The sequence below is a fragment of the Diabrotica virgifera genome, chromosome 1, assembly GCF_917563875.1.
Source record: "Diabrotica virgifera virgifera chromosome 1, PGI_DIABVI_V3a".
In the NCBI taxonomy this organism is placed as follows: domain Eukaryota; kingdom Metazoa; phylum Arthropoda; class Insecta; order Coleoptera; family Chrysomelidae; genus Diabrotica; species Diabrotica virgifera.
In genome coordinates, this window is record NC_065443.1 from 117,558,152 (window position 1) to 117,575,200 (window position 17,049).

General features: G+C 34.9%; 1 protein-coding gene across 2 annotated transcripts in view; it reads right to left on the minus strand.

The window, feature by feature from the left end:
• Positions 1 to 17,049, minus strand: part of LOC114349528 (glutamate receptor ionotropic, kainate 2-like) — a 207,818-nt gene that overhangs the window by 23,792 nt on the left and 166,977 nt on the right. For both annotated transcript variants that reach the window (XM_028299934.2, XM_028299933.2), the window contains exons 12-13: positions 15,945 to 16,117; positions 14,767 to 15,024 (exon numbers count right to left, since the gene is read on the minus strand). In XM_028299934.2, coding sequence (XP_028155735.1) covers positions 14,767 to 15,024; positions 15,945 to 16,117 — 431 coding nt within the window. The remainder of the gene's footprint in view (positions 1 to 14,766; positions 15,025 to 15,944; positions 16,118 to 17,049) is intronic.

Consider the following 17,049-nt stretch of genomic DNA (forward strand, 5'->3'; position numbering starts at 1 on the left):
ATAAAATTAATAAGAAGCAGATCATAAGAGTATATTGTTACTAATAATATCAACATGTAACTCAAATGATCTGGAAAAATCAAAAACATACCAATATAAAAAAATGCCAAAATCGTACCAATGTTAGTACACTAGAGCAAGATAACGATGAAACACAATGCGCTCATTTGCGCAATGACAAAATTACGTATGCCGTATTTGATGACAGTTTACTTCACCGCAATATCATTAATATAATGTTCGCATAATAATGTAGAAAATGGCACCAACAGTTCATCGTATATATACCGAGATAAGAAAATTACTAAAGAATGTGGTTAATCGAAAAGTATTCAACCGTCAATAAAAGAAATTCATAATTTAGGTTTTAGTAAAAAAATCAGAACCAATCGTCACTACACTTCACTAAAACTGAAAATCGAGTTTATGAGACGCAGCTGTCGAATAAGAAGACTGAATAGTATTAGAAATAAGGAGATAAAAAAGAAGAATGGAGGAAGAACCGAAATGGAGTTCATAAGACAAAGCTGTCGAATAACAAGACTGAATAGTATTAGAAATAAGGAGATAAAAAAGAAGAATGCAGAAGAATATTAAGATATTCGTAGCGTCATTAAAGAAAGAGCTTTAATATGATATGGGCAAGTGACAAGAGTAGATTGTACAAGGTGGATGTCAAAGATATCGTATTGGAGCTCAATAAGAAGAGAATATGAGGCACATCCTGAAAATAATGAAGGGATTAGGTGGAGGAGGCATGGAAAAACGAGACCTTAGAGATGGAGAATGGCAGGAGAGAATGAACTGGAGATGCTGGTCGTGAGGGATGAAGCCTATCTTTTATTTTTATGCGTCTGTTCTAGGTCTATGGCTACCGTTATTAAAAATTTTTTCTGTCTATTTTTATATGTTTTATATTATTTTATGCATAATATGGTTTATTTATGTAAAAAATGATTGCCTGCACAATACACATCCGATACCATTAGATATACCCCATACGTTCTATCTCTTTCTAACAATTAATATTCTGAAAAGATATGCACCAAAGCCCATCAGATAATAATTTATGTCATTTTAACGTCGTGTCAAGAAACGGTCATCAGTTTCAGTTTAAAGTCAGAAGTAATAAATCTTTATAGATAATAAAGATTTTTTCATCTGACGTTGGTACCTTGCTGTTCTGCGCCACTGTTAATGAAGAGATGGAAACTAACAGTTATATTTCCAATTTTGGAATTGATCTATAAGAACATTTTATAATTATTCAATGGTAGCTAATGGCAAAATATTTAACATTATTAATCATCTAATACACGCAAAGTCCTATTAAAAGTCGTACATAATGGAATCTATAGAATGTGCGAAACAATCATCGGAGACGATCAGTTTGGATTTAGATCCGGCATGGGAACGAGAGAAGCCCTCATCAGTTCACTAGTTCTCGCCCAAAAATGCGACGACAAACAGAAATCTATATTTATATGCTTTATAGATTTCGACAAAGCATTTAATAGAATAGACACGACCTACTAGTAGAACGTTTGCAAGAAGTCGGTTTAGATGAAAAGACATCAAATCACTAAAAAACTTGTACTGAAACCCAAACACCAGAGTTAGGATCGAAGATTCCACATTAGCAGAAGTAGAAATCAGGAGGGGGCTTAGACAAGAATGTGTTCGTCGCCCCTAGTGTTTAATTTTTACTCCGAGTTTCTATCTAAAAAGGCACTGGAGAATTCCAAGAATGGAGTCAAGGTAACAGTCAAGGCGTAAATATCAACAGCATCAGATACGCCGATGATACGGGTTGATTCCGACTTGCGTCTACAACGACTCATCGACAAGACCAACTCGACCTGTGAGCAATTTGGTATGAAAATAAACATTAAAAAACCAAAGTGATGTCAGTCCGAAAAAACCAAAACGTAACTCAACCTTTCACGTTTTAGAACAGGTCAATAGATTTAAGTACCTGGGATGTTGGATTAACAGCAGCCTAAAACCTGATCTAGAAATAAAATCGATAATTGAACAGGCCGGAAAATCTTTCAGACCAAGCAAAACCTGCTTTGTGATTCTCGAATAAAACTCGAAATTCGACTAGGTTTATCAAAATGCTACGTCTGGTCGACTCTTCGTTACAGTTAAGACCCTAATGGACCCTTAAAACATCAAACGTAAATAAATTGGAGGACTTTGAAATGTGGATCTACCGGAGAATCCTTAAAATTTCATGAACATCACATACCTCATAGAACTCATCTCATACCTCACTCTACAAGTGCTGCATAGAATAGGCACCTTATTCTCCTTATACCATTGTCACAAATGGGTCCCAATATCCTCCTTAATATCTTTCTACGCCGAAATATCTTAATATTCTCCTTAATATCTTAACTAAATATGCGAGTTACTCAGAGAAATAAGTTTGGGTTGGACTGCATTCGGAAAAATGAGAGAAAAAGCTTTTAACCAGTGCGTTCAGGCGCGGATACGGGGGGGTCAATGGGTCCATGGACCCCCCTATTGTATTTAGTCTATAAGAATTTTTTTATTATTTATTATTTTTTTCTGTTAACTCTAAACCGCTTCCAAAGAATTGAATGAAGCCATAAAATCTAATAAAACACCTTTCTCTGATAAATAATCTGCAGGCGCATTTGTTTGGGTACCGGTGGAACCATAAACAACGGAAATATTTTTCTCAATTCAAAGAATAACAAAAATGAGATTTTAAAAAGCAAATACATTACACTGGGTATAAACCTTATCTCATGAAAAGTCACGTTTCAAATTTGCGATACAATAAAGATATAAAAATTTGTATTTTACTAGATAATCCATGCGTACTTGCCCATTGATTGTAGAAAGGTTAATCTTTATGGTAAAGAACGACCAGTGAGATTAATAGTCGTGAATTGTCTATCAATCCTTTTGATACCGTAGGTATCTGGGATTATACAGGGTGTTTCATTAATAATTGTCCATATAGTAACTGGAGAAACCTTAGCACAAAATACGAAGATTTAACCTAAAACACTTAAATAAAATGTGGTTCCTTACTGAGTTACAGGGTGTATTATTGAAAAAATTAAAAACTATTTTTGCTCAGCATTTTAAAACTATTCGACGTATCCTTTTCATACTTGGCAGAAAGTGCGAGTACTATACACCCTACTAAATTTTCTAGCCACTAGCCACCGTTTCTAGCTACTACCAGAGGCGTACGACAGGGGATAGTGAATGGTTGACAGTTCTGAAATTCTAAGCCACTGGAGGAATTACTATTTTAGTGCGTGCCATTTTTAGATTCTCCAATACTTTCTACGTAAATAATATACTTTTCATTGGTAACGATAAAGTCATTAGTTTTCGAGGAAGTTAAATATGAAACGGCACAGTTATTTTGATTAATTTATGATATGATTCGTATGATTAAAATTTAAAAATTATTTGTACCCACTACTTTAAAACTATTTGGCGTATCCTTATCATACTTGGCAGAAAGTGTAGGTACTGTAGACAGGGGATAGTAGCTGGTTGACCCTTCCCAGATTCTACGCCACTGACGAAATTGCTATTTTAGTGTAATTTTTTATTTTCCAATACTTTTTATGAAAATAATATACTCTTCATTCGTAACGATAAAATGATTAATTTTCGAGATATTTGAAATTAAAAATAAAACGACACAATACATTAGTCAAAATATCCGTGTCGTTTCATTTTTAACTTCAAAGATCTCGAAAACTAATGACTTTGGCGTTACATAAGAAGAGTATATTATTTTCATAGAAAGTATTGGAGAATCCAAAAATTTAACTAAAATAGCAATTCCGCCAGTGACGTAGAATTTGTAAAGGGTCAACCATTCACTTTCCCCCGTCGCGTAGTACGCCTCTGGTAACAGCCAGAAACGTTTGTTTAACATAATTTAGTAGTTTGTACAGTACCTATACTTCCTGCCAAGTATGGAAAGGATACGTAGAACAGTTTTAAAATACTGGGAAAAAACAGTTTTTAAATTTGTAGATAAAACACCCTGTAACTCAGTAAGGAACCACATTTTATTTAAGTGTTTTAGGTTAAATATTCGTATTTTGTGCTAATGTTTCTCCAGTTACTATGTGGACAATTATTAATAAAACACCCTGTATAGTGTATTTTATCCTTAGAGTAAGTGTATGGCTAAATAAGTGTATGTATGGCTAAATCTGGAAAATATAATATTTACGTAACAAGCTAGTAAAAGCAATTGAAGAATTCTTAAAAATTGACTAAACTCTGTTGCCAAATCTATCCGCTAAAAATTTTTTTAATAATTTTGATTTCTCGGTAGAAAAAAAAACTCGGCAGATTAATTTGAAACTTAAGAGGAAACAGTAGCGATCAACAGGTAGCGAAAACGCGTTCCAAGATTGCGGCTGTAATTTTAAATATTTTTTCGAGATATTTGGCACACGTATTCGTAATATAATAAAGAATGGCGGTACAGAGCCCAATTTGAAAAATATATTAATATGTGGAAATTACTCTGTAATTAAATACAATATTAAAAAAACGAGCCTATACCGCCATTAAGAACAACAAAAAAATAAACTTTCTTCAAATAAACTTTTTTATCCGAGGCCTAGATTTTGTGTCATTTTGGAACTACTAAATTTTTTTATTTCATTAGTAGTTCCAAAATGACACAAAATCTAGGCATCGGATAAAAAAGTTTATTTGAAGAAAGTGTATTTTTTTGTTCTTCTTAATGGCGGTACAGGCTCGTTTTTTTAATATTGTATTTAATTACAGAGTAATTTCCACATATTAATATATTTTTCAAATTGGGCTCTGTACCGCCATTGTTTATTATATTACGAATACGTGTGCCAAATATCTCGAAAAAATATTCAAAATTACAGCCGTAATCTTGGAACGCGTTTTGGCTACCTGTTGATCGCTACTGTATCACCTTAAGAATTTTGATTTTTCGGTAGAAAAAAAGGAGAATTAGGTAGATCGGTAGATTTGACAGGTATTTGGTAGATCTACCGAAAAATCGGTAGCTGTGGCATTACTGTATTTGAGGTCAGTTTGGCCCCCCTATTATGAATTTCTAGATCCGCGCCTGAGTACGTTCTACTATTCCTCTCATGTGGAACAGAAACCTTAACTCTCTTACAAGATAAGCTGAAAAATTGAGAAGGACTCAACGATAGATGGAGAGATCAATGCTTGAAATAAGCTTAAGAAATAGAGCAAAAAACGAGTAAGTTCGTAGATGAACCGGAGTGTAAGATATCATTAAACGTATTACAAGGCAAAAATGAAGATGGGCGGGACAGGTTGCAAGAATGGAAGGCGTCAGATAGACAAACAAATGGCGTAACCACGGGCAGACAAGCTAAGCCGAGGTAGACCCCCAGCACGATGGACCGCCGACCTCAAAATAATTGCGACCAATTGGATAGCAGAGGCGCAGAACAGAAAAAGATCGAAATATCTGGAGGAGGCCTATGTTCAACAATGGACAAATCAGGGCTGATTGATGATGATAATGATTATGTTATACACAGGCTGGTCGAAAATCTACAAAGTTTGAGAAAATATAACAGTTCCAGTTATTGATTTCCACCTTTACATTTTCTGAAATCGACTCTCATCGGTCGGTAAGGTTCTTTGCATATGAAACAATTGGACCCCCGCTGGGTCTCAACTGGGTATGCCTAATGTTTTCAATCGTACCGACCTTTTATGGGTTCTTTGTTGGATGCTATGACGCTTTAATGTTTTTCGCTTGATTGGTCGATAAATTTTCCTCTATATACGTCGGTGCCTGAATATATTTATATGTGCATATGACAATAAAGTCGAAATAAAATTTTCGAAAAATAAAAAGAAACCTACACTTTATGTCCTTATAAATCTAAAGAAATTATTAAAGCTTTAATCCTTATAACGTACCCAATAGTTGAATCGGTGAGCCAGGAAGTGAAAAAAAGTTATTACACTTAGTTCTTAGTTCTAGGTACCAACATGTTACTCAAATTTTCTTAGATGTTTTGTGAATATCAAGTTCAACAAATTTGAGCAGGGTAAATTTTTGGGGCAAGAATATCAAAATGCTCTCCAAATAAAACTCATCGGAACCAGAGAGAAAGACACTATAGAAGAGGAATGGCGACAATTACAAACAATAATAATGGACATTGTCGAAAAAGAAAAAAGACAAAGCAATACGGAATGGTATGATGATGAATTCAGAAAAAAGGCAAGCTATACTTAACTAACTCCAAAGAAATGCAAGAAATAGCAGGGAAAATAATAAAAAGAGAATACAAGCGAGTATGCAAAAAGAAAAAAAGAGAGGCTTTGAAATAACAGGTGCAAGAAATTCTAGAGCATAACGACAGTCGATAGACACAAGAGACAAGGACGGACAACTATTAACAGAGAAGCAAAAGATTATGAGGGGCTGGAAAGAATACTTCGAAGAAAACCTTAACGCATACAAAAAAATTAATAAAACAAGATAATATTATTCAGCAAAAACAGCACATTGAAAATCCTAGTTAGGAAGAAGTGGTTCCAATAATAAAAGAACTAAAAAACAATGAAGCGCCAGGCACGGACGAAAGGACATCGCACACATCTTATGGAAAATATAATGTCACTCAAATTCAATAAAATTTATACGAATAGACTCGTTTTAAATTAACGGTCAAATCTTATCATTGCGCCAACTCTCTATTTTCAATAATAAGAGCAGAAATTGATATAAATAAATCTGAAATCAAATGGGTACGTACATAAGTTAGAGAGAGAAAAAATATTTTAAAATACCCAAATTGTGGGTACTCCATAAATCAGCGGATTAGTTTCACTAATCCGCTTAGGCCCAGCGGGGTTTAAGCTCTTTTGAATAGCACCCAGAGCAATAGTGATTGTAACTGACACTTTTACTGACTCCAAAAATGTGATTTCGATAAACTTTAATTGCAATTTGCGCCGTAATTAATCATAATTAAGAGTTGGCGCAATGATAAGATTTGACCGTTAATTTAAAACGAATCTATTCGTATAAATTTTATTGAATTTGAGTGACATTATATTTTCCATAAGATGTGTGCGATGTCCTTTCGGCAAAATTATTAAAACATGAAGGATCCGTATTCTGGGGAAGAATTCTTCTTCTTATACTTGTTGTAGATCTGTCGATCTGTTAATTCCGACGATGAAGTATTTCTTGAGAGGTAAACTGCCAGCTATCTCTCCATCTTCTTGGTGGTCTCCCCGGTGGACGCTTGCCTGCTGGTTTTCCTTCTAGAGCAATTCTTGGTAGTCTGTGCTCCTCCATTCTTTTTACATGACTGAACCATTCTTCTTGTCTTCCCTGTTTCATTTCGGCTGTTGGGAAGAATTCTTCCTTCCTCCTTCTTGTAGGTAGGCTTTAGAGCCTGTTTCTTCTTCAATATTAGCCTCCTAAATTGTTTAAATTATCGACCATCTTTTCTTGGTCTGCCAATACTTCTCCGTCCATTTGGTGACTTATCTCGTGCTATTCGTACTATCCTATCTTCTTCCATTCTACTAATGTGTTCGTTCCACTCCTGTTTCCGTTTTGTCACCCATCCATTAATGTCTTCTACATTGCATGATCTTAATATGTTTTTGCTTCTCTCCCTATCCAACCATAAAAATGGAATGCCAGAATTAGAAGTCATTACTAAAAGTAGTATACAGGTGTTATCTACAATAAATTGTTAGAATACACCAGAATATTATTGGTGATTATCAAAATGAAATGAAAATGATCAAATAGAGCCACTACAGACAATACATTCATACTAAGAACGACTCCAGAGGAAGCTTATGAATAAGAGATAGAACTATATGTATAGAGACGGTAAACAAACTTTTAACAGTGTAAAAAGAAACAAAATGCTGAAATACATGATACTGAAATGTCGTTGCAGATTTCAAAAGCCGCAGTTAGAGTAGGGGAGACGCATTATAAATCATACTGTTTAACCTAATTTTTGAGGCAGCCATCAGAAAAATGAATGTAACTGGTGTTGTGCCAAAGCCACATCAGGGGAAATAAAAAGCTGCATGATAATTGCAAATAGAAGATGTTCTGATGGTTTATCAAAGTACTCAGATAACACACGTATTTCTAAAAAAATGGTATAAAACTATATAGAACGCTGATAGCCCTTGTTATCACATACGGATCAGAAGCATGGACCCTAATCAAAACAGATGAATGGTTGAAAAAAAAAAGGTACTACGTAAACATTCGGAGTGGTTTGTGAAAACGGAATATGGAGGCGTAGACACAACTTTCAACAGGATGTTGAGAAGATCTGTGGAAGGAAGACGATATATTTAAATTCTGGAGAATGCGGGGATAAATATACTGCTCATTTTTTCTTAAAATATATGAGTGGACAGTATTTTTTGCACCATATCTCGTTTAGTTTAAATGCAATCGACATTTAACAGTGCTCATTTTAAAGGTCTTTTCAGCCACTATAAAAAGTGTTGCCACTGTACCCGTAAAACCGATAATTCTTTTGTTATTTGAAGTTGAATGCACCGATTTGAGCATTCACAAAAAAATCTCCTTTCACCTACTTAGTATTCTCGCTTCATATTATACTACTCCCTAGTACTTCCTTCTCGCTTAGTATTTCAACTATAAAATTTCTGAAAACACCAATATTTTCGTTATATCATAAGCTACAAAAATGTTTTGTTACACTTGTTTCCGTTAGATGCTTAGTTTTTAATATATTCACAAAAAATCGTCCGAAAATTTTTCAACGAGAATGGCAAATTTTCAATCACGAATAACTCAAAAAGTATTAACAGTACGTATACAATAAGTTTAAAAAAATTACATTTTTCTCAGCAAAACCATGTTTTGCTTATAATTCGGTCCTCTAACGACTCCTGGGGTTATTTTAACCAAAAAATTGCTACCCCAAAGAAGGGGTGGGAACTACCCCCAAGATAAAAGCATATTTTGGCATAGGATATACTTTGTTTCTTGAACTATTTTCATTCCCATATTTCTATACTATACATACTGTAAAAATATCAAATAAATTAGTGATGCATGAGGACGGAATTTTGAGCAAAATACCCTCATTGACTGGACTAGTCCTTTTCGCAGTTTAGTGAAATGTTGGTTGCATAACCATAGCATCCATAATATCGTTGCCAAGGGTGTAGGTAAGGTCGATAAAATAAATATTTGAAAATAAAAACCATGTTCTTTATAAAAGTAAAAAATCATGAATCAATATTTCGCTATTTTATGTTCAGAAAATTTATTGAAAGAAGCTTGGTTTGTATGTAATAAATAATACTGACGACATAAAATAAAATATAGAATATTTAATTAAAATTAAAAAAGTATGCCAATAATATATACCTAAGTTGTGTTGAACCAGGTTCTGAGGTAGTGATGAGCAACACAAGAACAATATCAAGACCAGGCTAGTCTTGGTGTTGGTCTTGTTCTTGCAAGCTTGGTCTTGGTCTTGGTCTTGCAGTAGCCGGTCTTGTTCTTGGTCTTGGTCTTGCTGCAAGAGTCTTGCTGGTCTTGCTATTTGGTAGTAATAATTTGAACCAAACAATTTCGAATAAAATGTACATTGAAATAAATATAGATGTGAAGAATGAAACTATATTTTTTGCTTTAAAATTTTAAAAGAATGTAGTTTCAAACGGATACCAATTTTAACATTATACATTCACCTAATTATTTCATTAAAAAGTATGTTTCAAATATAAAGGTTTATTTTCAAATTTCAATTTTAAGTTGAATTGAGACACAACCTGCGTTTTATACATTCAATAGCATATGACAGGGGCTCTCAAACTTTTTGAGTCATGTACCACCTACAGTTCTTGTTATTGTTTTTGGTACCACCTATATTTTTAGATTGTATTATCAAGACTTACTAAGCACTACTATTTTAATTTTTTTTGTGTCTTGTGTACCACCGCAAATAATGAGATGTACCACCAGTGGTACATGTACCACAGATTGAGAACCACTGGCATATGATATATTTACCATACCTATTTATAGACCTAAATACTATAACATAATAACTAAACCTAATGGGGAGTTATAAACGCTTAATTCTGTAATTTTTTATCTTGCAGTTCTTTAATTTTATTTAAACTGCATTGCTCTCTTGGCACGAGTTATTCGCACTTTTTATTTTCACATATATTTGGATTGAATACCCATTATGACATTTAAAAAGTTGAAAATATTCGGATGTGGGCAGTAAAAACTAGAATTTAAAACACACTGAAATGATCCGCATGCATTTCAAGTGCGGCACATACTATTTGTAGTACTGGCCCTTTCTAGTGAAAACCTAGATTCCTCCCAATAGTTTTCAACTATGAAATCAGTAAAATTCTTTACGCGTTTGTCATCCGGGATTTTCACAAATAATTCAACTTCCAACTTTCGTTGATTGTAAAAAATTAATCCAAAAAATAATTTTAAAAATTTCTCAGTATCGGAATTTTTGTCATTATATTCAGAAACTGAACCTAAGCTTTGGATTTTGCGATACCAAGCTTGACACATTACAATCGACAACCAGTTATTTTTTATTCAGGCCACAATGCTTTCACAGCATTGTGAATCCCTTTTCAAAATCTATTATGATATTTTTTGGTATTAATTTTAAATTTAACGACCTACATTTTTCCTCGATTATGCGAAAAGAATTGAAATAAGTGTCAGTATTTTTATTAGACAAAAGCGAAAACTACTAGTACATAAAAACCGTTTTTAATGGCATTTTTTTGAAATATATTACCCTATCTATAGTTACATTTTTTTGTCTTACAAGTAGTAATTTCAATTGTCCTTGAACTGTCGCCGTTTGAAAACTTGCCTTCTGGATACTTTGAAGGTTAAAAAAATCCAAACCGGTTGACCTAATCAAAACGACTTAAAAATATAACCAAAATATTATGTATTTTAAAAATTCGATATTGTTTAAGGTTTATTACTATGTCAGTATATATTATTGAACTAAAAGAATAAAAAACCAATTTCGCAAAAAAGTGCAAGAGTCTTGTAGGTTGGTCTTGGTCTTGCGTAGTCTTGCAAGGTTCGGTCTTGGTCTTGGTCTTGGTTTTGAATACCTGGTCTTGGTCTTGGTCTTGCAAACCAAAAGTTTTGCTGCAAGACCAAGACCAAGATCGCAAGACCAAGACCAGTCTAGCTCATCACTATTCTGAGGTTCTTTAACCACGATGTGTTTCTATTTTTTGGATCTTGCTTTTCATATATTTTTCGTTGCAGGATGGCTTGTGTATATAAAGAATATTTTATGTAGGGAAGAGTAGTACACAGTGAAACAAAAAAGAAATGTTTGAGTTAAAAAAATCTATTTTTGAATTAAAAGTAAAATTTTCAAAGCCGTATGTTACACTAAATCTTTCTTAGCAGTCTAAGAACGAAATTCGCTAAAAATTCACATAATGAAAAAAGATAAAACTGAAAGAAAAAATTCCGAATTGTTTCACTGTGTACTAGAATTGGTACACAGTGTTTCGGTAAAAAATAAATTTCGGTGTTTCACTGTGAACCATGTATCACACTGTGTACGACTTTCTCTTACTGTATCCGAGGTTCCAGATTATAACTTAATTTTAAAAGAAGAATTAAGAGTTGTTATACATAAGGTTTATTCCAACACGACCAGAAACAGTACATGTAACGATAACCGTCCTGCGCAGTACCATGGAACGTATTATTTCGTTCCCATGGAACCCATGGAACGTTAATTATCTAGTAACGAAACGGTAATCTGACGGTTCTTGGTCGTGTTGGAAGAAACCTATAAAAACACTTTTAAGTACTTAGGCTAAATGATAAGCCAAGATGGTACCTACTTGTATGTATGAAATATATACAAATGAAAATAGCAAGGAGAAGATCAGCCACGAAAGTACTCCATGGAGTTGTTGCACAACAATCCTAGGTAAATCGGCTTCAACATCATCCTTCCTTCTTTTTCTGTGACGGCCTACTAATATTCTACCGTCTGGTCTCTCAAAAAATATTGTCTTTAACACTCTGTCTTCCTCTGATCTTATCATATGACCTGCCTATCTTATCCGGTTAACTTTTATATATCTATGTATTTGACGATTATTTTAGTACCATACAGAGTCACCAATTCAAAATTACGGCGTCTTCTCCACTCTCCTCTCAGTTCATCTCTTTCAGGGCCAAATATCATTCTGAGAACCTTACTGTCAAATACCAGTAGTTTATTTATTTTCCGCTGATATGAGTCCATGTATCACTTCCATAATATGTAACAACTGGGTCAAAAGTCTTAATTTGGATTTTCCTCTTAGAAGCTTAGATCTTAATAATGATGATAGGTAATATAATAATGGTCCTCTTTTCCTATCTGGTCCCTATCTCTTTTACTACGTACTTCGAAGTTGTGGTCATGAATAGATAGGTTGTGCCTAACTCTTGGTCTTGTATTTTTGGTTACGAGCATATATTTCACCTTCTCTCCATTTATTGGAAATTGGAAGGCCCAGACTATACCTATACCTGTTTCTTCATCGAGTTCTGAAAACACCTTTCTTACCTGTCTTGTAGAATGAACGACTGCATCTATATCATCAGCAAAAGCTGACAATAGTTTTGATCTTCGATTCGCAAATCTTCCTGTTAGTTCAGATGATATTTTACTTATTGGATAATCTAGAGCAAAATTGAATAGCAACGGTGATCAGGGGTTTCCTTGTCTAAGTCTTGATGTTATGTTAAGTGACATCGATGTTCTGTTTCCTATTTTTACCTGTGCATATGAGTCTGTCACACACATTTAAGTTAGCTCCACTAATTTTCTTGGTATTCCCATTTCTAGCACTGCTAGCCATAATTTGCTTCTTTTTATCGAATCATATGCTTGCTGGAAATTTACTTAAGTTTGATGTGCGTACATGTCGGTTGAATTCCCAGTTATTTCCTAATATTTGTCGGATCGTAAATATTTGATCTATTCCTGACATTCCAGCACGAAAGCCGCATTAGTAGTCACCTATAATACCTTCTGAATACGGAGTCAGCCTAAAGAGATATTTAGATGGATAGCTGGAGGAGAGTAGCCAAGAAAAGGGATGCTTGGAGGCGAATGGTGGGGGAGGCCAAGACACTTAAGCTGTAGCGCCATAAGAGAGAAAAAATTTTACCATTATCAAGAATATTATGCAGCAAAAAATGTTTTCTTCTGAAACATATTTACTGTTAAGTATTTCTTTTCTGATTGGTGTAAAACAATTTTTACCTCAATTTATATCCCACTACACAAAAAAGGAACTACTACCAGATGTGAAAACTACCGCACACTGTCACTAATAACACATGCTAGTAAAATCTTGTTGCATATCATCAAAAACAGATTAAAAACCTATCTACATTACCAAATACCTCAGGAACAAGCGGGGTTTGTAAAGGGTAAAGGTACAAGGGAACAAATCCTGAACCTGAGACAACTCATTGAAAAGTCTAGAGAATTTCAAGTACCTATGATTATATGCTTCGTTGTCGTTGACTACCAAAAGGCATTTGATTGTGTAAGCTGGATAAATTTGTGGTCAATTTTAATAGAAATGGGCGCACCAATGCACCTGATGAGACTTATTAAAAATCTGTACCAGTCTAATATAGCGACTGTACGACTAGATCAGAAGTTCTCAAACCAATTCAAGACCGAGAGAGGTGTTAGACAAGGATGCGTGTTGTCCCCTGCCTTATTTAACATTTATGGTGAACATGTCATGAGGATGGTTTTAGAAGGATGGGCCGGTGGAGTAACAGTAGCTGGTAGTAAAATCTTCAATTTAAGATTTGCTGATGACACTACACTTATAGCAGCAAATGAGCAAGAAATGTTTGATCTTCTGCGAAGAGTTGAGCCCGAAAGCAATAAAGTTGGTCTGAAAATCAATAAAGCTAAGACAAAAATAATGGTGGTCGACAGATTTGACACTATTCAACTGACTAACATATTACAGGAATACCAGATAGTAAACACCTTTGTCTATCTCGGGTCTAGTATAACTAACGATGGTAACTGTGAAGCAGAAGTTCGGAGACGTATTGGTATGGCAAAAAATGCGATGAGTCGCCTAACTAAAGTTTGGAAAGACATATCTATCTCTCAAAATATCAAGATGAGACTGGTGAATGCCCTTATATTCTCAATATTTCTATACGGAGCAGAGACTTGGACTCTTCGCGCATGCGAGCGCCAAAAGATTGATGCCTTTGAGATGTGGTGCTGGAGAAGAATGCTGCGCATACCTTGGACAGCTCATAGGACAAACGTTTCCATTCTAAAGCAACTCAATATTAAAAAAAGGCTGTCCACAATATGTCCGCAACGAATTATGCAACTCTTTGGTCACGTGGTACGCAGAGGTGACGGCAGTTTGGAGAGATTAATTGTTTCTGGAAACGTTCCGGGGAGAAGATCAAGAGGACGATCACCAACTAGGTGGTCTGACCAAATAAAGCATTCAGCTGGAAACTTATTCTGCGAAGCTCTTAGAGCAGCTGAAGATGGAGACCAATAGAGAAACATTGTTAGGAATATTGGAAGAAAGCACGATCCTCAGTAATGGGGAAACGACAGGAGAGAGAGAAATTTCTTTTCTAATTGATACTTAACCGGTGCACAATTTAATTTATCTTGTAGTACTTACTGAAGGGCATTGCAATTCCATATCCTTTTGAGTCCAAATTATTTCCTACTTGGGTCAGTTCACAGTTCCGTTCCATTTCGTATTCGATAGTAGAGCTTTCCATGATAAACGCGTACTTTCTTTTACTGCTCAGAACACGTTTAACGCCGTCTTTATTGTTTGTTTCAAACACGTTCGGTTCAGCTGACTCCATTTGGACCCACATTCGATGATAGGTAGAGAAGTTGGTGTCTTTGAAGAATGATGATGTCGCGCCACCTGAAAATTTTATATATGTATAGGTATGTATACTCATATTATCTATATGTTGATTTCAACGCCAAATTTTGATTCAAACAAGATAAGACAGAATCCGCTATTGGAAACTTTGGATTTGGTGTGAAACATATGAGAGGTGCCGATGCAGAATGGAGATGCAGAATGGAGCACAAGGGGAACAAGAAGAAGGGGACGACCGAGAAGGTCTTGGAAAAATGTAGTCGACGAAGCCATGTCTAAGAAATGATTGGAAGACGGAAACTGGGAAGATCGACTGTCGTATAGCTAGCTCACGAGATTCGCATAGGAAAAGATAACCAAACCGTTGAGCTTCTAATAAGACTAACTTAGACAATGGGCAACCCTCGGCAAGTTGAACCACATTTTCAAATCGTCCAACATACCAATATGTCTTAAAAGAAAATCGTTTAATCAGTGTGTCTTGCTATAGTGTTGACCTACGGCCTACGGAGCGGAAACGTTGACCATGATAAGGAGAACAATGTAAAATATCTATGTGGCTCAAAGGGCTATGGAATGGAGCGTGCTATGTTGGGTGTTTCACTGCGAGACAAGATCCCGAACTCTCAATACGACGGATATCAAGAGTAGCTAATGCTCTAGAGAGAATAGCAACACTGAAGTGAAACAGGAAACAGGACATATCACATGGCTCTAATCATCACAGATAATAGATGGGCAAAGCGGATACTGTAATTGAGACCAAGAGATTCTGCCTACAAAGCAGAGGTCGTCCACCAACACGTTGGACTGGCGATCTAAAAAGATGTCATAGGAACTGGATGCCAGAGGTACAAGATCGAAGCAGATGGAAAATTAGAAGGGAGATCTATGTCCAGCAGTGAATAAGCGATGATTGAATGAACAAGTTAGTTTCTATAAAACAAATTCTTACAGACCTTTTAAACATCCATATTTGATCTTATTCTGACCTGCCAAGTCTTCTGCGCTTTCGATCGTAAGGCCCATGCGCGAGCTCGTCAAGAAAGCTGTCATGTTAGCAGTGTAACAAGCTGTCATGATTAAGGCAAAAAACCACCACATGGCTACTACCATTCGGGTTGATATTCCCCTAAAAAAATAATAAAAATTTCAAATCCCCAAGGAAAAAAGTGTTCCTGTAGCTGGCTGTATATCATATATCACAAAAATTAATTAAAACCCTTTATACAAGGTATATAATTTATTAAAATTCCATTAAATGGCTACATCACAAATGTAGGACGTTTTTAATCTGAACAGAGATCATCATCAATACTGAACCTAAAATAAGTATACCCAGCCTATGAATTTAATGCAAACATTTTAAATTATGACTAAGGTTGAAAAAAGGTTTAGGCTATACCTACAGAATGTTCACATGCTAAGCCACCAAAATTGAAAATATATGGGCAAAGACCCTTTAAAATGATACAGTCATATTGACAAAAATTGTTAATGTCCGACTGGTATATTATCTGACAAATAATCACATGATTTCGAAGTCAGTTAAGTATGACATAATGCCCTAGGGCGTTATTTTGAAAAATAACGCCCTAAGGTATTAAATTTAAATAACTGGTTAAATACTGTTAAGTTGGCAAATAACAACCTAAGTAAAACTATGGTTACTACAATTTAGTTACGACTATTGCTGCTAAATGTACTTATTTGAAAACTAATTAATTTAAAGTTCATTCAAATTTATTGCATACAGGGTGAGCCATGAGGAACTGTACATACTCCTACCTTGTATAGAGGCCCCTATGGGGAATAACAAATGACCATTAAAAGGTATCTCCTGCCATTGTTTAATAATATACAGGGCGAGTTTCGAATTTTGACAGAAATTTGTATTCGTCATAATTTTTGAACGGTCAGATCGATATGTCTCTTATTTTGGTCAATCGTTGCACTATTACCACCTAATCAACTGATTTAGTCAAACTAGAAAAAAATCAGGTCCGGCTTTAAAAAATTAGTTCGTTTTAGTTTTTCACCAAAAAAATTTCACCCTGTATACGC